The following is a 24,861-nucleotide window of genomic DNA, read 5'->3' as shown; positions in this document are numbered from 1 at the left end:
CAAAAATTTATTCTTCTCACTAATGTGGGACATGTGTCTGGCCTTAAAAATTCTCGATTGAAGTCATTGTGTTGCCCAACAGAATTTAGTTGTCAAAACCTTGTCAATTTTGACGTATTTTTGAACGCTCCAGTGAGAGCTAAGCTACCTTCCCCCGCACCCCACCACAATTTAGCCATTGCGTTTTCATTATAAATTTTTCTAAGCGTGGTCTTAAGGTTAAATGGTCTGTGGTTTGTGTCCAACGGACTCGCGATACAAGCTTAGTGCTAGGTGTGGGCCGTTGAGTTTTGTCCATTTATTTATTATTGTACAAAATACAATTTGTAAAAGGTCGATTTAAAATATTAAAAAAAATATATTTTATCGTTGCATACGAGAGTATGGAGAGGTTCTAATCATCTTAGAACAATAAAACGGATTTATCGTTTACAGTAAGCATACCTAATACTTGTAATGTTTGTGTGTTAACTTAGTTATTTGGCGATATGACAATTCTGTTTTATTCCTGTTAGGAATTTAAGACGATGATGCAGCAATCGCCAGAGCTACGCAACAAGCTTGAGAGTGCGGTGAAGGCCAGCCAAGCGAACACGCGTACGGCCCGCGCCACGCAGCAGCGGCCCGTCTTCGAGGCAAAACCGGCAAAACCCACTATACAACTCAAGACTGATTTCAGCGACTTTAGATAAACTGTGAGAAACATACGGGTGTGTGAGAAACGAATAGAAGTGTGCGTGAGAAACGTGTGGAATTGTGAGAAACAGTTTAATAATCCATTAGACGAATGTTTCTTGTTGTATGGAAATATGATCGAATGGCTACTGCTATCCAAGAGGCTTGTAGAAGCGTTGTCGCTATGCACGAACGCTTGCACATCTTCTTAACTTTGATAGATAACAATCTGAATCTTTTGCAAAGTCGCAGTTGGGTTTAAGAAAATTTTACTGAATTTTATTTTCCAATATGTCGATGAAGATTGTCTTTTTCTTCCATTATTTATGTTAATATCTATTTTACTATCTCATATAATTAGGTATTATAGCTGAAGTAGCTGCTAAATGGATTAATATGCTATTAATAGATAGGTATAAAAAGATAATACAATAATTATAGTGTAAAAAAACTCAAGCAGGATGATTAAAAACTAGCTGAAATTACGAAAATAACTATATTTTATACAAATGTAGCAAAATATTAAATATTATGTGGTGATCAAATTACTAAAAATATTTATCATAATAGAAATTATTTACCAAATATATTTAACGCAGTCAGCAAACCGAATATTAAAGTTTTCCTAAGTTATTTTAGAATTAGAAGGATATTTTTTATAAAATTAACACTTTGTTTCGCACTGCCCAATGCTTCCATGAAATTAAACAGGAGTATTATTTTGACGGACTTTGGTAAGTTACCAGCGATGGGTTCATCCAAGATAAAACCCAGTTATAACCCATTTTATGTATAGATTGAAATGACTGGGTTTTAACCCGGGTGATGCTCTTCATTGGAATTAACTTATACCCCGTTAGTTTAGGTATTTAAAGACACACAAACTTGACATTTCCATTGGAAAAGAGACTTTGAAATTAAATTCTAATTAAAATTAACTTCTAAAGTGCAAAGATTTTAATTTTGAAGTAAATTTTAAAAAACATGTCAAGATTGAGTTAAACAATCGAGGTATAGTTCCATTGACTGCATTTTAAGTTATATAAGATTATTTACATTATATTTATTTACAAGCCAGTGTATTCTTTTCATTTTAATAAAGAACGAATTTTACTTAAATTATCTTTTATTTCACAGAACGTCAATATTTTTATACAAATTCTTAGGCGGTTTGTTCCAAGTGCACGCCTTCTCCGTTTGATGATTTCGCTTCTTGACCACATTTATCTTCTTGCTTCGTCACATTTCTTTTAGCTGTGAAGAAAATATAACGATATAATAAAGAAAAGTGTGAAAAAGGAAATTTATATTATCTGTTTCGCTATCTATAATATTGTAGATATAATTATGAATTAAAACAATGTTTTTTATACGAACACGCAGCCTTTTATTCACTCGTGAGAAAAACAAAGACAAGATCATAGACACTAGCATATTATAGTTTTAATTATTATCTTGGTAACGGACATACATTTCTACCTAGTGGCGCTAGTGTGTATATGACTCAAAAATATTCCATATTATTTCGATATCAATGACTAACAGTAGATAATGGCCCATTATGGATTCTACTTAATTTATCATTAAAAAAAATAAATATGACTCGTAAGAGTACACTTCAATTGCAGAATTCAAATAAGGCAGATTTAATACTAAAAGCATTCTATTAGTCAACCTATGGGTCGTACAGAGAAAATATTGCCCATGGATCGATCAGCTTTTATCATCGGCTCATAACACAGCAGCTAATTAATCCTATAAATCACATTATATATCTTTTACGACAAATAAGCCTCACCTCTCGCAAACAGCGGTGGAAGAGTGGCTAACGTGAGGTAGCCGGTGTGGCCGGGACTGCTCGCCGGCCCCGCGCCCACCACGTAGCTAGTCTCGCCGCTCGGCTTCTCCTCTACTGGGCTCTCGGAGCTCTGGTCACAAATCGTATTTTATTAAACAAAAGTTTTTTAAAATAATAAAACAGCAAGCAAAAATAATAGAAAATTTTGAAGAGGTCATTCTCAAACTGTAATGTTGATTTTGTGCGGAGGAAATTTTGATATAGTGGGCTTTGGAAGTAATTAGGGGGAGAACTAAAAAAACTATAAATAATAAGAAAAATATAATGTAGTCTTCGAAATCTTAAGTTGCAATAAAGCGTAATAAAGCATATCAATGGCTTGACAGATAAAGAAAGATCTTTCCTTGACGACATCAAGTCAGAATATCATTGCATGCAGGCAGACTTTTTGTTCCCTGCGTCATTTGCTGAACGTGGCCGTATAAGATAAATTGTTGGACTAAATCGAATATGTAAAGCCGCAGCCTTATATTGCAGCAGTATTAGCCTGTTTACTGAACACCATTGGACCTGCACTATGTCGTCATCAGCACTGAGCAGCCGAGGATCATCAGACATTAGACACCTGACGAACGAATACGTGTTTGATGGTACGGTACACTCGCGCACAAAATGTTCATTTGTTACGTTACACGTTGATGTACCTTTAGTATGCTTCGAAATAATGATTCATTAATTTTTATGGGCGGTTCTTTGTCTTTTTATGTCAATAGTTTTTAAGTAGCAGATTACAGAAATATGCCTAACTAAAAATCGATCATCGAGATAAATGTAACGTTCCACGGGCAAATATACCTTACATTAGGCCGTGGAAAGTTACATTTATCTTTCTAAATCTTATAAATTATAACGCTTGCATTTCATGTAAACCACAGATACCTAGTCATCCACAATCATCTGAGCTGCTCAGGCATATATTGTCATCCTTATTCTACGCATATAATGCGCCTCAGCAGAGAGGTTAATAATTAATTGACAGGATAATAAATAAAATCTTAAGTTGTAAAAGATACTGTTGATTTTTGAGAAGAAATACACTTTAGATCGTTGCGATGTACGACGACATGAAAAAATGTTTTTGAAGTGTTTTGAAGTTGTAATGTCTGAATACTACTTACATTATGTAAGTACTTAAAGCTTTTGTAACCAGTTGTACGCCGCGGGGTCAGGGCGTGACGCGCGATTACTACAATTACCACGATTACCGATTACCGATGCCACGGCGACGGGTCCTTGCGAACATAACGCCAAATAGCTGGCGATGAGACAACACATACATAATTGTTATCATTTACTCAGGTTTTAATAGCATATCAATCTAGCCGATTTCAAATTTTAATAGTACCTAACCTAGTAAGTATTAATCATTCAGGAATGAATAAATCTAGAGAGGAACAACCTAGTTAAGAAAAAAAACAAAGTATTCAATCAGTTTCTGTTTTCTAATTTTGTTTTTAATAAACTATTTTTTAAATCTATTTGGAATAAAAAAATCGAAGATTATACAAAACAAATTGTCACCAATAATAAAAAATTTAATAATCGCCGTTTCATTCGGGGCTGTGGTGCTGCGAAGCCCGAGGTCAGCGTAAAAATAAACCCCGAAGTTTTGAAGATTCGGTTGTTATTTCACAAAGCCCGCTTGCCCGATGTCAACTTTCCATTGGAATGCTACTGTTGCCTGTCAGCAGCCAAGGTTATGTGTCCCCTCAGGAGCACATGGAGTATTCTAGGGCGGAAACACATATACGTTTTAGGCTCTTTTGTATAAATTGCAATAAAGCATAAGTTGTACAAAATATTTTGTCACAGATGGTTTCGCAAACTTTTTACATCTGTATCGCGACGATTCGAGCGATTATGCAACTAGAATAGATATTATCCTAGAGTGCGCAATAGGAAGCCATCTGCATAATAACAAACTATTATATTTAGCCTGCTTTTAGCCCAGGTGGCGCTGTGGTAATGACAAGGCGCGATCTGCCCTTTCATATAGCCGCCGCTTTATAGTCTTTGTTTTTACCCGACTTGAATTGAGGCTATCATTTGTCATACGAGTGTACACATAGGGTACCTGCGTTAATGGTATCGTCAACGAAAACATCGATTAGTTCTAAAATCTGAATACCCAAGAAACACATTCATAATTAACAACATTATCTAATTTCTCAAAGTAAATATGTATTTTTAGATAACTATAATTAAATAATATTAAATATAATAATATTGAATTAATAATATAAGAATTGTAATTTAATTTTTATGGAAAAAATCAACTGTACTTTGTCCTGCCATCGACATCCAAACTAAACGCTTAAGTCTTGTAAGTATGTCAGTATTTTATGTACTCGTATATTACCTACTAATGCTGTCCAGACTCAACGGCTACGGACCTTGGTCATAATATCATAATTTCGTTGGCGGTGAAGATTACGCCAATTTAACTGGTGTTCGTTAACCACAAGATGAACTTCAAACCCACCTTGGAGACTGATCATTATGACATTTGAGATTTTACATAGAAAATAAAAGAAATGAGTAAAGTGTAGCGATATTATATAGTTATGAGTACATACTTTAGTATAGTTATTTATTTAGATTAGACTAGCTGCGCCCCGGGGCTTCGCTCTCGTGGGCATTTCGGAATAAAAAGTGCCCTATGTGTTATTCCAGGTTATTTTCTACCCGTGTGCCAAATTTCATAACAATCGGTCCAGTAGATAATGTGTGAAGAGGTAACAAACTTACTTTCGCATAGTTGGGATTATTCTTTAGATTTAGGTTTGCACAGACATAATGATAAGCATTTATTCATTTGATATTCTCTTTCTCTCATCCCTGTTGCGTTCGGGGCTGTGTCGCCGCGAAACCAGGGGTCAGCGTAAACAATAACCTTAAAATTTTGAAGATACCTACTACCGCTTGTCTATGCCAACAGATTTGTTATTATAAGTACGCTAAGATATATTGTATTCCAATTTTTATATATAGCAACATTTAGTATTTGATTATTATTTTTTAGTTCGTAAAACTTTTTACCCTTCCTGCTACTTTCTACAACACTCTGTCGGCTGACTGTTCCAAAGGCATATATATATCATATTGTGTATAATTGAAAACTTAAACAGATACTTAATTTACCAAACTTACAATATACATTACTGATGTCGAGATGACTATTATGGCAAACCGACTATGCTTTTAAACTTGACCTAACCTAACCCAATAACGAACTCACGGCTTTTGGCTCATAAACAAGGCTTTAACATCGATGCCGTCTCAAACCCAAATGATAATTGAAAGGTAAATCTTATTATGACTACAAGTAAAACTACATCGTTACCTACCATTGCTTAACTGGGGTTAATCGAGAATAATATCAACACCATCAATTCTAATCGATTCCCAAGTAATCCGATAGCGATTGACGTTAACAGATTTAATCGATACATTATACGTGTAAAAACACACGTCTCGATTACGCAAGGCAAACCGTTTGCCGTGATAGATGGCTTAGTGGTCGGCACCGCTGCCTTCTCATTAATTTGCCGTTTGATACTTTTAAATTGTCTATTGTGTAATTTTGATTACAGTTAAATTAACATTGTGATTCTCACGACTATCGTATGTAGTAAAAATAATTTTGAAAAATTAATTAGAGATGATCTTTTAAATCAGAAAGTTATTTTTTTACAATTTTTTTTATACCAGATTGACTATGAAATAACTGGAACAATATATGTGTTATATTTTACAGAAATGCTTCGTTAAAATAGGAAGAAGGTTATAGATTTTATTTAAGCCTTCGTGCAGAAAGATTGAAAGTACAATACATAAAAATAAGTGTGCAAAAAAGCTTGATTCACTTCAAGATAGCGAAAAGTACAACCTAAGTCGCACTAACAACGTTACGTTTAGATGAAGCTAAGAAAGACACTGTATATATACTTAATTAACTTTAAACGAATAATATTACTGATTCTCAACAACTTAAATCAATAAAAAAGTATTTTACGACATGTTAAAGTAAAAATGTGACATTACGAAAAAAAGGATAAATGAAACTAATAGTCTATTAAACAATTAATTGCCAGGCATTGTTCTCTCGTACCTCCCGGGGACCAATCAGGTGGCACTATAAAACCAACAGACGATGCTATAAATTCGCCATAAAAAGGGATACATACGAAGAAACGCGCTTACTGAATGTTAGCCGCGTGAATGCAGGTCCGAACTCAGGTAAAGTAAGGGATTATCTATATATCTATACCTATAATAAAACTGTAAGTGGGCTATGTCTGTATATAGGAGATATTAAAGGAAAATATTATGGAGAGGTCTTTATTGGTCCAATAGAAGACAATTTTTTTTTTTAATTTTTGTCTACCTGTATGTTTGTTTACGCATCACGCAAAAACTACTGGATAGAATTTGATGCGGTTTTTCGCTTCGTTGATATGTTTCATCACGATATGTTCCTTAGAACCCGAGATGTTGACAATAATAAGTTCTGAGCGGACGCACGAAATACGCGGGCGAAGCCGCGGGCATAAGCAGGTCTAAGAATAAAAAAATATACGGTCCGAATGTCTAGAACATAGAAAGATGTTTCTACTGTATCCACAAGGCAAGGAGATACACGGATGACAAACTATATTTGCATGAATACAAATAATAAAATCTAGCACATATTATTTATTAAAATTGTATTAATGACTATAATAAAACTAATACTAATAATATATTTTTTTCGAGCTATATACTTACAATCCTGCCCTGCACTCATTAATAAACTTTCAAACATTTAAGATACAATAAATTAACGTTCCAACAGATTACACCCTGCCTACAACAGCAACCATAAAATAGATAAGTTTTTATAACACTAAAAATAAACGGGATGACCATAATTCCGATTAAACTAACATAAGGCCCAGATTATAACATAAAACCTCTGTGCTGTCAACACAGAATTTAAACTCGACATAAATAAAATGGAAAATAAAAAAGAAATTAAAATTTAAAAATGGAATAGAAAAAATGGTGGCGAGCAAAGAGGCGCATTAAGAATGGAGATAAAGAGACGTGCGGGCACTCAAGCCGGCCGACTATATTATTTATTGACACTTAAAATAATTACTCGATGGCCGGTTGGCCCGTGCCGAAATCTGGTGTCGAAGACCTTACTGTGGTCTTTGAGTCAAAACAAGTAGTAGTTTTTGGACGTTAGAAATAAGTACTTGCCTATTTTTGTTTGACAAATGAACTTAACTGGGTATTATGAAGGCAAAAATTTGATTTGCTATGTTGGAATGTTTTTTTCTGTTGATCCATGCATTTTAGGTCCTGTTTCACTGCTTGCTGATAAAGTACCAGATAGCGTAAAAATTATGATTTACAAGTTTTGGATATGGCTAACTGGTCAATCACAACAGATTTATTTAGTTAATTTGTCAGATTACGATATGATGTGTATACAGAAAGGTGGTGAAACATTTGGGCTTGTTGCCTTCTAATTTAGGCTGTTATTATTCTGTACATTTACAAATGTTATTCGTTGAATAAGGGCACAATTAGTTTCCCAGGTTATAAAACCTTAATCAAACTTACTTTATATAACTTACTTCTAAAATATGAAAATACAACAAATCGCATTCATTTGAACTGACGAATATTTAGCAATGAATCTGCATCCTCCAAAAACAAGCACGACCATCACTGCCGAACTGAGCGTCCGAAACATTTATCAGCTGAGCATGGGTACTGTCGCCATAACTGTCATATGGCTGATAAACGGATATAGACATATTCCTTCTCTTCGACATAAAGCAATGTAACACAGAAAACAAGTCTCACAATACAAATATTAGAGGCCATTACAATCATCATTTATTTCATCAATTAATTTAAGTACTTTGTTCTTGTCGGTGGAGCACTTTCCAACTTAATCTGTTCTCGGCCATCGATTTGACCTCCCTATACGACACGACCTTTGCGATTGCAATACAGTACCTGAATCCAAGTACCACAGTCAGTAAATCTAAGCATCACATTTGTTCTAAACTATCTATGTATCCCATGTCACTCTCCAGCTCTCCAATCCAATCTTCATGAAAGGACATACAAACACACTTACACATTATAGACATACTCTACGTATTCATTCACTTAGTTTACTAAGAATCGTCAATGGTGGCGTAAGATTACAACATAATATGTGTAAACAATAAAACAGATACATTATCATGATGGTACTATAAAATCATATCTCTGAAAAATAATACACATATATTATCACGTCTTTATCCCCCGGAGTCGGGTCGGACAGAACTGTGGTGGATGAGATACTGTAATAGTGACCATTGCCCCGGCAGTTTTTATACGTAACTTATGTTGCAAAAAAATTACTACAGTCTTTAATAAAATGACGACGACAGTTTTTACTAAAAGTACGAGTATGTTCACAGACTTTATAAGGTCTTCAGAATGCAGCTTTATGTTTATATCTTCATTACTTTATGAGTATGGGGATAAATGAGAAATAAAGGCGAGTTATCGTAAAAGCGTCGGTAGCGGCCAAAACCCATGTTCCTGATAACGCTCACGAAGGCGACAGATGGTATTGAAGTTTCTGGTGGTGATACATACTTACACATACATTTATCATGGCGTTTAGTATTTATTATTATCAAGTTTTAAAGTGGTATTTTTAAAAATAACATCATTATATTTGATTCGCGAAAGTAACTAGCGACTGTGGTTAAATTAAATAGGTGTGCATTGTGTATCGTCGTAACAGACATACTGTTCGGGTGGAATCTTGCAACTCAAATTTGAAGCATATATCTTCAACCGATTGAGCTGAAATTTTGTACACACGTTTCGTTTGACGATACATTATTATGTTATGATAAGCATGTCCAGATGGTGTGAGATAACTATAACTATGTTAAAGTAACATTCAATATATACTTATTTTTGATTATTATATAGTTTGTGTGTTAAGTTTAAGCCCTAAACCCTATACGCACAATTCCTTCACCTCGGCGGGAGGCACCACACTCGATTACGCAGCGATTAAGTCGAGTTATATCATAAATCAGCTCGATTACCGCGCCATCTGTCAATAATGGGGGCACATGAATCAGGAGCGGCGTGTCTTTATACAGTAATGTACTCGCAAGCACTTTTAGCGGGATGTTAATCGGTGTTTATGTATCAATGTTGGTTGCAAAGGGTAAAATGCCTTAAATCTATAAGGATTTAAGGCATTTTACCCTTTGGCGAATCAGAAAAAAATGGCCATTTTGGTACTTATAGGAGGAACTCGATGGCGCAATGTCTCGTGCGCCAGCAACAGTTTGCTTCGGTCGGCCATTGGATGGGTGACCGAAAATATATTATCTTGGTCTATTCCGAGTTTCGGAAGGGCGTTGGTCTCGGCTGTATATTTAGTTGTTAAAAGTAGAAAAGCCACCAATCTGCACTGCATCGTCTTGTTTATGATTCTCTTTATCCATCCATAAGGAACAGTGCCAGGACCAGTGCCTCAGAGCAGCGGGGATTTCTTTAAATGTCATTTTACTTAACATGGTCATGCAAATCTTTAAGATAATATGTATCTATAGTTTAATTGATAAAATTTCATCAATTTCTCCATACAATCCGTTTCACTTTCTTTATAAATATGAAGAAATTTGAAAATACAGCTAATAAAAGTACATAATAGTACTAAAAATTACAAAATAAACGACAATACTGAATGTATCCCCGCGATGCATCTTCACGCATCATCGCATATGCATGTCTTTTGAAGCGACATTCCGCGCGTGTCGCGCTCGCGGCTACCGTCAACGCCATTTTTTTGTTCTTTTTTTAAAACGCGCATTATCCTTGGCCGTGTAATAACGTGCTGATATCGTTGACAGATCGACTTTTTTATGTTTTTACTCGTCTGTGGCAAATAAATAATGTGTTAGCTAATCGCTGATAACTTTGCCATGACTATTATGTAGTGCGAAATAAGTTCTTATGTCAATCATTGAAAATAGAAATTGTTTCGGATACATTTAAATTATGCCAATGGATCATATGTTTACGCGAAATTCGGATACGCAAAACAACGTCCATTATTCACGCTGGCGCTACATAAATATAAAGTGTATAAACGGTCAACAAATTGGTACAAATCGAAAAAATAAGGGCCTAACAAAATAAAGCAATATGATTTAATGTTTTTAAATCGACCCATCTCAAGTTACAATCGGTAAAGCGATAAGTGGGGTTGAGTAACGTCTGGTTTGATCGATTGGGTTTCGCAACTTTTTTAAGGTACGTTTATACTTACTTAGATCGGAAATATTTAAATATTTTATTAGGATTGCCAATTCATCACATTTTCAAGAAATCAAGAATCATCACATTATCATCAAGAAACTAATAATCTGCTAAATTCCAGAGAATTGTATGTTATTGCCATATTTTTGGAATGCTATTGCATAAAGTATGAATGAAACTAAAGCTGCGCCTGCGATATGTAAAGGAAATTTCTTCTATTTATCTTTGTTACTATTCTATTTTCACTTATAAATTGTCGCATTATGTTCATCAAAGTTAGGTAACTTTTTTCTTGGATCTAGCTGTTTTATCACCAAAATCCATTTTCACTAACGCTAACGGTGACGTAATCTTGTCAAGCCCACGCCGACTAAGTAAGTAGTTTAATTTCAGACTGTAATTAATTATTACAATTAGAGGCTGCTATCAAAATTTCGCCTTGATCTTAGACCGGGAGATACGATCTATTGTACAAACAAAATCAGCTGCTATTAGCTCAAAGAGTTGCGGTACAGAGGCCGTCTCGTAATTCAATATTGTTATTTGATTCGTCATTCGTTCGGAATTATTCGATAAATAAAAAAAAAATCAATAGATATGCGGAAGATTTACTTAATTCAGAATCATTTATGTGAAGAATTTTAAGACAAGAACTTATTAGAGTACGTAGTTAGTGAAAATAGGTTCTACATAATAACTTCAAAGTTTCATCAGCATTTATTAAAAATCATGTCATTTAAAGTAACAAGAAATAATAGAAAATAAAAATGGTTTATCTACCTTTTATTTAGAAAATACTACAGTAGCATCGTCCTTGTCCTCTATTGAAGCAGATATTAGATATTGGTACAGAAATGCCTACTCCTGAACAAATAATTCCAGCCTTAATTCTCATTGGTGGATACAATACCATACATACTTCTGGTAGATTACTCTTTGACAATTTGGATATTATCGCTAAACGAGCCTCCATTGTATCGGCACGTGTGGACGAATGGACCCCCCGTGAATCGATAATACGATTATATGCAATCGATCGATTATCAGCCGAATCGACTCGTAATACGGTCGCGCTTTCACCCAGTGTGAATGTCAGTGGATTTAAATGTGGATCGATGTGTAAGATGCAAAACCTTTTTGTCATGGTCACTTGTCGGCTATTAATGACAAATAGAGTAGGAAATTCTCACTTCCCTTCCCGAGGGAATTTCGGGATGATTATAGATTTGCGCATTTAAAAACACAAAACACTTTTCATTTTTAAGATTTTCAGTGGTGGTTCCATAGATTAATTAGCACATTCAACAAGACAAAAAACTTCTTAACTTACTAAAGTTAAGAATTTTCTATCAATATTAATTGATAGAAAATTTATCATTGTATTAAAAGTGAATCAGGATTATTTATAATACCAATGCTCAAATGTAATATTAAATTATACTTTGAAAGATCGCATGCTTGACGCATCAATTTATTTATACAGAAATTAGACCTTCACAGGCACTTTTTGACGACCTCGGTGGCGAAGTGGTAAAGTGCTTGCCTCTGAACCGAGAGGTCCCGGGTTCGATCCCCGGTCGGGTCATGATGGAAAATGATCTTTTTCTGATTGGCCCGGGTCTTGGATGTTTATCTATATATGTATTTGTTATAAAATATAGTATCGTTGAGTTAGTATCCCGTAACACAAGTCTCGAACTTACTTTGGGGCTAGCTCAATCGGTGTGATTTGTCCTAATAGATTTATTTATTTATTATTTATTTATTTAAATTTTTGATAATGAGTAAAATAATAATATTATTTTTTATATTAATTAATAACATTGAGAATATACGTAATAGGTAGAAAAATAAAACTTATTTTTTTATAACCAGTAACATACAAGATTAATAATAATTTTCGTTGAGTTAAGCAGGTGTATGTATGTGTAACACATGAGATTTAGTCATATCATTGGAAGTTTTTCATAGTTTCTTAGGCCATTACAGCCATTCAAAAATTGCCATAGCGGACGGTATTTCACGTCCACAAGGCGGGGTATTGGTAAAGTTTTCAACTAGCAATAATCGCACCTCGGATTAACCTCATTGGTTACGATATTGCCTCTGCGCAAAGTTAACTTCAACGAAATACACCAAATGTCTTAACCTTTTTCTTGAACGAAACCATAGCCACTTCTACTTTTCATAGTGGCGCCATCTATTGGTGATTTTATGAACTACTTTTGGTGAGAAAATTTTGCAATGAGCAAAATGTTAAACAAGTATTTTGACATTTTATAATGTTTCTTTACGAATTATGAATATTTTAAAATTAGATTTAATTCAATTAAATTATTCTTCAATACACGTAAGCTATCGATCTGACATTTTTTAATATAGAAAGAATTTAAAACAAATAGTCAGTCTTTTATTTTCTATTTTCCAATGCAATATTCTTTATATATATTGCATTGGAATATCTTTATATGCATATTATGTATACTTTATCGATATATCATTAGTTTTGAATACTTAGGTACTTTGTACGCAACGATACAACGAAATATATTTTATAGTGCTATTTTTATGTAAGTGATTTATTAATGATAATTTGGTAGCATCTTACAAGAATATAAACAAACTATGCCGTAATGTGGCATGTGATTAAGAGCATGGTTACTAATTAAACTCTAAAATGGGGTTAGATCTAGGTTTAGTCAGTAGTTTAGTAGTAGGTCTCAGTTGGTTACACTTAGGTGCAGCTTACTTATGTTTGGCTAAACCTAGTTTAGCCGTAGTAGGTAGGACCTAGGTGCAGCCGTTTTCTGATAGTTAGGAAGCTAGTGGCGCTGGCGGTCTATTTACATACAGTCAACAGCACATCAAGTTACCCTGCAAGAACATATATAATAGCGGTAATAGCGGCTAAGTAGTTTGCAATGAATTTGGGTAGGTTGATGTGCTGTCGACTGTACAGGTCAGGTTGGTATACACACATATGTGGCATGCATAAATGATTCAAACCCGAGATCTTTCGACGACAGGCGGGCGTCTTAACCACTGGACCATCGCTTTGATTAATTAACACGTCTAACGGCCAGATGTTTGCACGTAGCATCTTCTCAGGTTGTCGCGTGAATGGACGGCTGCTGTCACGACGCGTCGCGGCGATTTTTTGTCGCGCGTGACTCTTGGCTTCCGAGTCGGAGGTCGGCAGGGTTGGTGTCCAATAGACCGATAAGACAGGTCAAAGTGATTTTATACTATACATACTAATTTCGCTTGCCTTCGCTCGGGTAAAAACGTAAATTATGTACCTAAATTTTCTCAGGAATCAGTATGTGGTGAGAACCGCATGAAATTTCGTGAAGAAGTTTCTGAGTTTATCGCGAACACAGACAGATAAACAGACGCAGCAGAGGAGTTTGCTTTATAATATGTAGGAATGTTTAAATTGATTTTAAAAAATGTACATTTTGTATGCATATAATTAATTGTACATAGCAGTGTTCCACTAATAGACAAAGACCTCCCCTCGCTATTCCAAAAAAAGAAAAAAATGTTTTCGAGGATTTTTCGGAATTAAAAAACATGTGTAAATTTAGTAAGAATCTTTATTTAGGTCCACAGATGGATCACTTTCCCCAATGGATTTTAATGAGGAAATTACAAGAGTATTTGTTGTAAAATGCTGGTCTGAATTGGAATAAATTATATCATTATTTCATTCTATTCTTTTTATTATATAACTCAGCATCTTCTAAAACCTTTCAGTTACTCGACCAGACTCACAATTTTGACGTGTCGATCAACACGTCAAATGATGTACCATATAATAAAGTGAAATTAAGATTAGAATATATAAATCGATTACTTTGAAAATAAAAAAATGTTGGACCACTTTTGCGCCATATTCACGTCGAGATTTACAATTTGATGAATAGATTCCATCTTGGCTAAAAAGTGAAATAAAAATAATTAAAAAAGGGGTTGGAACTAGTTTCCACAATATTGTATTGCTTGTCCAGTGGACAACAAGGGTCAGGAAAGATGTCGTGACCCGACGCGGTCCGTCGCCCAGCATCCCAACTCTTTTGATAACCTCTCAATGAATCGACAGTAACTGAACGGTGATGCTGTGGGTGAGAAGATCTTAGGAGGTGATGGTTCCGTACCAAATGATATATGGTAGTCTATATAATAACTTGAAAAGAAAAATCGAATTAAGAAGCATTTCTTGTAGTTTAAAGATCACTTACAATTAATTATTTTTAATCGAAATTTACACGGAAATAATGCATAAAAATAAGCCACTTTACAACAGTTTATAATATCTTTATAAACTGTTGTAAAGTGGCTGTTGTAAAGAATAAAATAAGAATATAGAAGATATAAGAATAAGAGTCCAATAAACGAAGAACAGTTAAAATTTAACAAATTACAAACAGTTGTACAATGATGAGACACAGAAAAAAAATCTATTAAAATTGACAGTTCATATAATACGGTGGAAAAAAGGTTTTGATTTTCCACGATCTGGCAGGGAATCCTGAAATTGATAACAAAAACCCGGGCCCTTCTAAATAAGCGAAAAAACGTAACCCATATTGTTTCCATATTAAACCATGCAATCACGACGGACTAGGTATTACAAGGAAAGCCTTTTGTGCAATTTGCTTTTGGTTACTTTTTAAAGCTGTGAGAAATTGTGTGAACTATGATTTTCCCGGAAGTCCTCATTCTTTCTTTGTATTGACACATTAACAAAAGCATAGACAATGTGGCAAAGAAAGACGGTGTTCTAAAGGTCAATTCATGCAGTCGAAAAATGTAACGCATTGCTCGATTTTGCAAGCCGTCAGAGAAAGAGAAAATTTTCTTCTTTTGCAACCGGTTACAAAATACAGTTACAAAGGCGGGCGAACAGATTTCAAAAAGAGAATATAAAATACTAGCTGCGCTTTGCTCCCGTGGGATAAAAAGTACCCTGTGTTAATCCAGGTTGTTTTCTACCCGTGTACCATAACAATCGATCTAGTAGATAATGCGTGAAGAGGTAACAAACAAACAAAATTTCGCATTTATAATATTAGTTGGGATTGGGATGCCAATATAAATAACCTCTTAAAATCAAAGCCATATCAATAGATTTCGCAATGGCACACGTGCGATAAAGATCCGTTCCTCAAGGCTCCTATAGAGGCACTATTAATCCGCTTGCTAGACAATTGTTCTTAAATGAACTCATTAAGGTTGGGCAATGAGACTAATAGCTTTAATATTGTGGAGGACTGTGTCATTATTCTTGCTTATTGTGACCTTGTTAATGTTATCAAATTTGAGCTATCTTGCTAGGTTTGGTTAAAGTTATCGTGAGAAATGCACATGTCGTGAAGGGAAGAGGTTTACTCGTTTTAATAACGAGTGAGTGTTCATGTATCAGAAAATTAATAATAAATCTTTCTGTTGGTTTTAGTGGATAATTTTTAGATCGCCAAAAATTAAAAACTATCGCTTCGAAAACCGCCATCCGAGCTCCGCGAGTTGTGTCCAGTACTAACCAGTATTTCTTTCTTTTTCACATGTTCCACTAGCACAAGTACGTTAGTTCTTCCATTTCATTCCGTCACTTGGTATTTCAATCGGTACTCCCTTTTTGGGTCGTCCTCTATTCCCGGAACCATTTGCTTCCATGTTTAAGGCCATTTTTGTGACGTGATATTTCATCCTATACAATATGTATCGTCCTAGCATATGCCTACCTTTATACTTCCTCTTAGATATTACTAATTAGTGAATTAAATATAAATTTAACTAAATTTATATTTTATCCTAAGTTAATTAAATGTAGCTTTATCTTTTATACTAAACGAAATTATCTCAAAACGCTGTCCTCCGCTCAAAACATAAAACAATTTAATTTACTACAATGCCCAACAAATCTTAATACTTTAAACTGATCTGATTAACATTGAATTGCTAAACAAAGCCGTATCAGTATCTTAATTCATATCTTAAGTGACAGAGGCTAGAAATTTGCATGCAGAGTTATAAAAGGTGTCCTTATGCAATGGTACACGCATACGATGTCAGAACTTACACATTTCAATTACAGATAGCGGCTTTATCTGCCAGATAGTCCAGAGACGCGGCGTGTGGTGTAAGTGATAAGAAATCTAAAGCTTTAATGAGAGCGCGCCACCTGGTGGCAAACAGGCGAAGTTATAAATTAATAAATGTTTATTTGTTGCCTCGATTGCATAGAAATCTCATAACGTTTACTTACAAAAACTCATACCACGATTTAGGAACCAGAAAATTATTGTAAATCATGTACATGTTTAGTACGAAGATGGATAAAGTATTATTTCCAATAAGTGTCGTGCGAAATAATGAATCGGGGACGTGGAATAATATCTATGTCTTTAGCGACTGAAATAAATTCTGAAACCAGTTTAGTACACTTCATAATTAAAATTCGTTCGACACAGTAAGATGCAGTAACAGTCTGCACTGTGGTCTGCACCACATTATTTTCACTGAAATTATAATTAGTTTGAAATTGAGGCAGTGGTGGTGTTGGTCCAGTGCAAACATCGTGAGGAAACCTGTACACTGGTAGACTTAAAAGTTATCACTGGTGTGTATGGCTACTGCTAACTTGACTTTACTGTCATTTTTAAAGTCATGTCAGATACCTATAGGCGACTTTTTAGGTGTGTTAGCAATAACACACTTCATAAGAAAGAAGACAATTACTTTTAAAACTAAGATCCAAATTAGACTCGCTTGCTGACAAATCTCCCAAAACTTGGACCACCTCCAAATCCAAGAGACAATGGGTACCAAGCGGTTACTAGATCGGGGTCACGGTGGGTCACGACCGACGTGTTTTGGGGTCATGCTACTATGCTTGCGATATCCCCACACTGCTAGGGCTAGAATGTATTGATAGGTTGCATAAGGATAAGATAGCATAGATTAATTATGTGCAACCTCCGTAACATAGGACTGAACTTAGGATTCCTGAACTTTGATCATTAAAATTGATTAGGAATTTTGATTTAATAGAATCTGTGGGAAATTCACAGATTCTATTGCAACATTTTGATACTGTACTCGTCATGACTGAGTAGTTGTTTGTAATACTGCCAGTTTTCATGTGACACTCACAAATCGTTTATTTATAATAATATTTTTCTTTTAATTGGATGTAATTTTAGAAATATAAAAAAAATTATTTTTTTTTTTATATTTAGGAATACGCAAAGATGCAAATATCCCATAATATTAAAATCATGACAATGCCAATCTAATTGAATACACTTTTGAAAGATTTTTTTATACGAGTTCACAGATAAATAAATAAATTGTGGCAAAAACACAATCAATATATCTCTTGCTAATTAAAAAGTATTTCTAGTCAGCCAGTTTGGTGTATGTTATATATTTCAGCTATGACACTTCAAAGTCTGGGCAAACGGCAACCCTCTTTAGGAATTATATTGTTGCCTCGTAGCTGTTAAGGTTTTTTATCCCGGTCGTCTCGACATACACGGACACGATAGTGGTCCTACTCTACGGCTCCACCGGCCGTGTTAGATGAATTATGTACTTTTTTAATAGGAACCAGTTGCAGAAGCTGCAAGCTATAATGGGCACTCGAACTGTCAATTAACATGACACTCCACCTCTCACACCAGATGTCGTGACACCAGGATATTTACTGGTTGATCCCCGGCCATTGTTCATAGGCTATCGATCACTAACGCGGATGTTATACAATTAATTAATGCAACTACAAGGTTTATTGCATTCCAACGCTGGGCTAGTGTGAAAGGTCCATTAGTTATGTTGGAATTTGGTGGAAATATGTGGTAACTAAAGATAATATAAATGTTATTCTTTCAGCCTTAGATTAGTATAAGTTAACTAGAACAAATTGTAGAAAATTATGTTTATATATAAGTATATTATTAATAAAGAAACAGTTACTATATAACTATATAAATGCGATAAACCAAAAAGCTACTGGACGGATTTTTGAACGGCTTTCATCAATAGGTAATGTGATTTCAGAGCAAGATTTAGGTTTTATTATAGTTTTACACGAGCGAACCCGGGACGGTCCGCTAGTAGGATATAAATTAAAGAATCAGATTTTAACTGCTCTATGATTGGACCACCAATCATAGAGCAGTCAAAATCTGATTCTGGTTGTATGCTATTTAAATCAAAAGTATTCCGATAAATTATAGCCATATACCAATTCTGTAAAAGCCATATATCAATCAAAAATATTCCGATAAATTATATCCTTATTTTGCCTCCATGTTAGCTGACTTTGTATCAAATGAAGCCTCAATTAAGGCCCCACGAAGAGCACTCCAGTTTATCCCAAATCTGTCTATGTCGAAACATCTCAATAATAAATGATTTCGCCACAATATCCAGTGCAGTTCGTGCATCACTGCATCCGTACACTAGTGAGCGGTACAATTTACCAATCTGATTTACAGGAACGCGCCACCTAAATGAATTATAGTCAGATGCGCGAGCGCCTCGCCGTGTTACAGTTGGGCAATGATACGTGCGCCATCTATAACTGATGGGGTACACACAATGTTTACTATGCGAAATCTGAGACATGCGATTGAAATATTTGATAATAAATAAATTATCAAGAGCTAAATATACTGAAAATTAAAATAAATGTTGATCTTACTCTAGCTCTTGATAATTTATTAATTATCATATTCAGTCGCATGTCTCACTTTAATCATAAACAATCAGTCCATATAGGGCCAAATAAAGGAGCAAGATTTGGTGTCGTATGGGCGGTCAAAAGGATGGCTGAAGATAGAGAGAGATGGAAATAACTCCATAGACAAGAATAATGTTCGTAAACGTTGAATGAATGAATCCTTTTTGTGCGAGTTTTGGTTAGTAACATTCATTTGCAATGTTAATTGGTGTAATTTTTTTCACTTACTTTGAAATTGCCCATATTCTTTGAATCCTTTATAAGAGTATATATCTTAGTTATACAAAAAAGGAGACTAATTAATCACACTACATTTTTTCCAAAAATGAATTTCAATAACACACAGCTCGCTCATAATATTCCACAAACTCAATTTGCCACAAGGGTACGTGCGACCATAAATCGCCTGGCTACATTGCACATGCATAGACCAGAGTGACAGGGTACAAAACGTAACAAAATGTCGCACGGAGCCGAGAGCGAAAATAAAGCATTTTCAAGTGTCGCTTGCTCCGGCCTAACCCAATCTTGATACGGTTCGTGGGAATACACTGCCGGGGGAAATTTATTGGTGGCTGGTGAACTACAAGCGACTGACGACTTTATCCAATGAGATTTGACGTGTACTCGTAAATAAAATGTTTTGCAAAAGTTGCAAGTCTAGCTTGTAAGGTTTGATGGTGAATATTTGTTCCGATATTTAGTTTTAGTCTTGATTCCCCGTAAAATATGTCTTATTTAAATAATTAATACTGCATTATGATACTAGCCGTGGTTATAATTATAACGCTAGGTAGAATTTTCACGTAAGGCAAAGCGGAGCGTTAACATAACTTATTTGAATTCATTTTGTCAATAAATATATTTTTTCTTACGTAATAATGTTTATTCTATACTTTCATGCTTGAACGTTCCCATTTGAATTCACACCGTAAAGTAACTAATGCGGTCCATTTCGCGCGAAAATTATAAATGCGACACGTCTTAGGTTACCGTCACGTTTCCACCGTTAAATCCACTTTAACAGTAATTAGTCTATGATCTAGCCAGACATAAACACGCAGAGAGATGAGTATAGATATATATTTAATCAGAAAGGTATTTTATATACATTTTGTTTTATATACAATTTTATTAACAAAGAAAAAGAACATAAATAAGAAAAACGTAGCCAATATTTTAGTTTATATAAATAATATAATAATTGTGATACATGTAACTAGATATCTGTACTATCAATTTCCTCGAAATATGTCCGATTTTTACACGTATATAAAAAACTAAAAAACAACGTGGTTTTGATCAATCAATAATTTATCACACATAGTGACCTTTCTCTTTCACATCTGAGCGATTTTTTCTGCCTGTGCTGTTCAGCGTTGGAGCCTAGAGTTAACTGTCTTTTTTATTTTTTCTTCCCTAATTCGCAGGGTTTTCGGTATGTCTAGATTTCATATAGATAGATCATGTCACGCTTATCTCCGTGATGCGCAACTCTCTCTTGTGACGCTCGAGTCCTGGCCATACTTCACTACCATACAAAAGGTTACGATAATTATAGACAGCCATTTATAAGTTTGAAACATAAGTGTATTTAAAGGGTGAAAAAAACTGTTTTCATTAAATATTTTACGAAAAACGGTGTTTTGGTGACAAAACGTGTTAAAGGGCGATTTTAATTATCGCGTGCGAAAACGGGGCGTATCAGCTAGTAGACAAGTGAATCGGACCATAAATTGACGACCAACTAACATAAACACAGGGAGATACAGATTGCATTCAATTTGGCCCGTAAATTTGCTAGGTCATTAACCTCTCAACTTTGACACTCGATTCGCTGGATGTATATTATTTATTATTGAATGGAAAATAATTGCTTACGAGACATTTACATCGGTGAAAATATCATAAAGGAGTGTGCACTCCCGTACGATTGGGTATTTATTACCACCTTAGACCTTTAATACCACCTCGTAGAGAGCCATGCAGGATAACTTGACATGCGGTCGACAGTACATGTTGCAATATAAACAGAACGAGTGCATTATTATAACTGAAAACCAGAGTTTCCGAACTAACGCGCAAAATGCGCACATAGATATAGACTTTTTGCCTTGTTTCAGCACACTATTTCGTTTAGTATTAGTATTATTTCGCTTCGTCTTAGTCGGGTAAATAAGTAAGGATTAGTTTTACACCGCCCTATTTATGGCAAATAAATTGTACTCAATTTTAATACAAAAAATATCGAGCTGTGACAGTGTAGATGCAGCACAACATCCAACCTCATAATATAAGGCACGCGATCCAGTCCATCGTATCTGAACTCATAATAATATTTCCTACTGATTAAGGACTCTCCGCTATAAAATAAGGAAACTTCAGAACTAAGCTAGTTGTACTAAAGAAAAAAAATCTTAATTATAACTTCATTAATTGTATTATTAACTTGTAAAATATAGATTGATACCGATGACAGATATCAAATGTTATGAAAAAAAATACGTTTATCTCTGTCGCTCATATTTCCGGATTATCGGTGCATCCTGTTGTCACAGAGATCAAGACATATTTAACAAACTATACAAAAAATGTAAAGTTTGAGAAGAGTTTTTCGGTATACAATAGTTACCAAAAACTGTCGTCGTATCCAATTGCTGACTACACACTGTCGCCAAACTCCCACAGAGATCCACACGCGAATATTGCGTATCGTTTTAGTTAAGAGCTTTTGATTACTGCCAGGAAAATCCAGTATTGTATGACTAAACTGTCAAGTTTAGCAAACTGTACGATATTAAATAATAAATATATTAGGACAGAAATAACACACATTGAGCTAGCCCCAAAGTAAGTTCGAGACTTTTGTTATGGGATACTGACTCAACGATACTAATATTTTATAACAAATACATATATAGATAAACATCCAAGATCCGGGTCAATCAGAAAACGGTCATTTCCCATCATGACCCGACCGGGGATCGAACCCGGGAACTCTCGGTTCAGAGGCAAACACTTTACCACTGCGCCACCGAGGTCGTTATATAGTAAAGATGGAATATGGTTTGTTTCTAGGGACTTATTGCTGTCTGACTATATTCTGTCGATCTATATAATATATTACCTTTATCGTGTTAGAACACTTATAGCGTCGCGACATCACCAATTATTGCATTACGCGACCTATAAACAATGTTTATGTCCGTGTACCGTAGTTATTTATATGCGAATGGATCTGATTCGACGATAGAATTCAATTAATGCTTGTCATAAAGTATAATAGGGTTTCCTTGGGGCTTATTATAATAAATAATGAATCGAGAGTTATAAAGGTTAACAGAGCACAAAATTCAAAAGTGTATTGTTTATACTAGATTTGGATCGCGACTTCGTTCGTGTATAGTAGTAAAATACCCGTTCCTTTCAAAATTCGTAAAACCGATCTTAGTGTTCCCCTAAATCCACCAAGGGTGGAAACAACAAACTACACACTTGATTCATTTCAGATGTACGTTGTATGCCAGTAAGTTACAGTAGAGATAAGTGATTGATGATATGATACATGTTTATAGTGAAGTAATGAAAATAGTTATATAATTTATTTTTAATTTTTATGCGACAAAAAATTAAAGAAAAGAGGCGGGTAAAAAAATCACAACAAAAATTGAATAGGTAATGAAAAAAATAAAAATGAACTTTCTGAAATTTGGATTCTTTTCATTTTAATCCTATAAGGCCAACGCCAGAGCGATTAGCGTGACTATATACAGTATACAGGTCGAACACCATTTGAATAGCCATTCCGATTCGACAAGAAGAAATAGAAGATATAGCTTTTGTTTTATTTTTGTTTTTCTTTGATTGCTTTATCAAATATCATCCAAATTTCCATTGATTTCATCAATACAGATTGAGAAGTGATTAAGTAACAAAAATGTATGTAAAATCTAAATTGATCAATCAGTATTGTCGCAGTCAACTGTTTGGACAGGGCAGGATGGACTGGTTGGTCGACTGATCTCGCGATAAGATCGTATCGCATGCGCACGCGCTGCGACTGCGTGAAATTAATACACTCGGAACGGTAATGATAATCACTGCTCAGGTTAATTTGTGTACGGTATCGCGTGCCGGGAGAGTATTTTTTTGGATGACGAGATGATGAGAGTTTCATATGTTCGTATATTTTTAGATGCTAGTCAAACATAAACGAACTACCTCATTCTCGTACCAGACAAGCGACAACCAGCGATTCACATTTGTTTTCGACTAATGTAATCGCAAATGCATCCAATATCAACACCGAACGCAAATCAAAGAAAAGCAGGGCAGTGTAACACTATATTGTTATGGAGATGACGCAAGTTATCTGTGGCATTCAAGATGGCCGCCATTGAACAGCTGTGACGAAAGGATGCGCCATGAAATCGTCCGTAACAATGTGAGGCTGTATCGACGACGCATCAAATAGTGCAGTGCGAATCGATCTTACGAATAAAAGGAAAAGTGGTTTTGCAATTATGTGCTAGCGACGAGATGACTTAAGCCTTATCATGGTTTTTGACGGCGTGCTTAGTTTCTATTTTTGTGGGAATTACCCCATTTAGAGCATATCTATAAACTAAGCAGTTGGCAAACGGATCTGGAGCATAAAATTCCTTAATTAATTGAGCAAACGCATTGAAATATCCACAGCTTATAAAATTTATAGACTTCTTATGGACCAACCGTTTGTTCTAAACCAGTATCTAATTAAGAACCTATAAAGGCATTTCTCTTCACACAATCGTACTGTTTACAAGTCTAACCTTTCGAGTCCCGCTTATCCATCGATTGTATCTATCAAGAACCCTATATCAAGAACATAGGAATCCAATAGAAGTTCGTAAATCAGGTTCTCCGAATAATCTTTCCGTATGTTTGAACGGCCAACATTTGTGTCATGTTTAGGCCCCAGATTGACCATGTTTAAAATGTTAACTTTCAAGAATACACACTCGTAAACTACGAAAGTTTTGTTTGCAATGATTTATACTTTTTAAATGTTTACGCGTGTTACTTGCCTATTTAGCCATTTGGTCAATCCGACCCTAGCCACTTAATAATATATAAGTTTCCTCAAGCACTATTAGATACTTCAACACGTGAGCTACGTATATCAGAAGCACCTTCAAAATATTGCCTTAATTTTCTTTACCCGTTGTTAAACTTGAAGCATTGCCTCACTTCGATCAATCAATCA

The 24,861-nt window shown here is 34.9% G+C and overlaps 2 protein-coding genes and 1 non-coding gene across 3 annotated transcripts in view; 1 reads left to right on the top strand and 2 right to left on the bottom strand.

Annotated features, from left to right (window-relative positions):
- Positions 1-1,794, top strand: part of LOC128678046 (uncharacterized protein) — a 32,274-nt gene extending 30,480 nt beyond the window's left edge. The window contains exon 43 of the mRNA XM_053759294.2: positions 516-1,794. Within this exon, the coding sequence (XP_053615269.1) occupies positions 516-692 (177 nt within the window). The 3' untranslated portion in view covers positions 693-1,794. The remainder of the gene's footprint in view (positions 1-515) is intronic.
- Positions 1,784-24,861, bottom strand: part of Trmt61 (tRNA methyltransferase 61) — a 66,917-nt gene continuing 43,839 nt past the window's right edge. Inside the window, exons 6-7 of the mRNA XM_053759302.1 lie at positions 2,474-2,603; positions 1,784-1,929 (exon numbers count right to left, since the gene is read on the bottom strand). Of these exons, the coding sequence (XP_053615277.1) occupies positions 1,838-1,929; positions 2,474-2,603 (222 nt within the window). The 3' untranslated portion in view covers positions 1,784-1,837. The remainder of the gene's footprint in view (positions 1,930-2,473; positions 2,604-24,861) is intronic.
- LOC128678506 (U4 spliceosomal RNA) lies at positions 12,850-12,988 on the bottom strand. The gene has a single exon (XR_008405645.1). It is a non-coding gene; the product is annotated as a U4 spliceosomal RNA (small nuclear RNA).

The sequence above is a fragment of the Plodia interpunctella genome, chromosome 19 (genome assembly GCF_027563975.2).
Source record: "Plodia interpunctella isolate USDA-ARS_2022_Savannah chromosome 19, ilPloInte3.2, whole genome shotgun sequence".
Taxonomy (NCBI): Eukaryota; Metazoa; Arthropoda; class Insecta; order Lepidoptera; family Pyralidae; genus Plodia; species Plodia interpunctella.
This window is presented reverse-complemented; position numbering and strand designations above follow the sequence as displayed.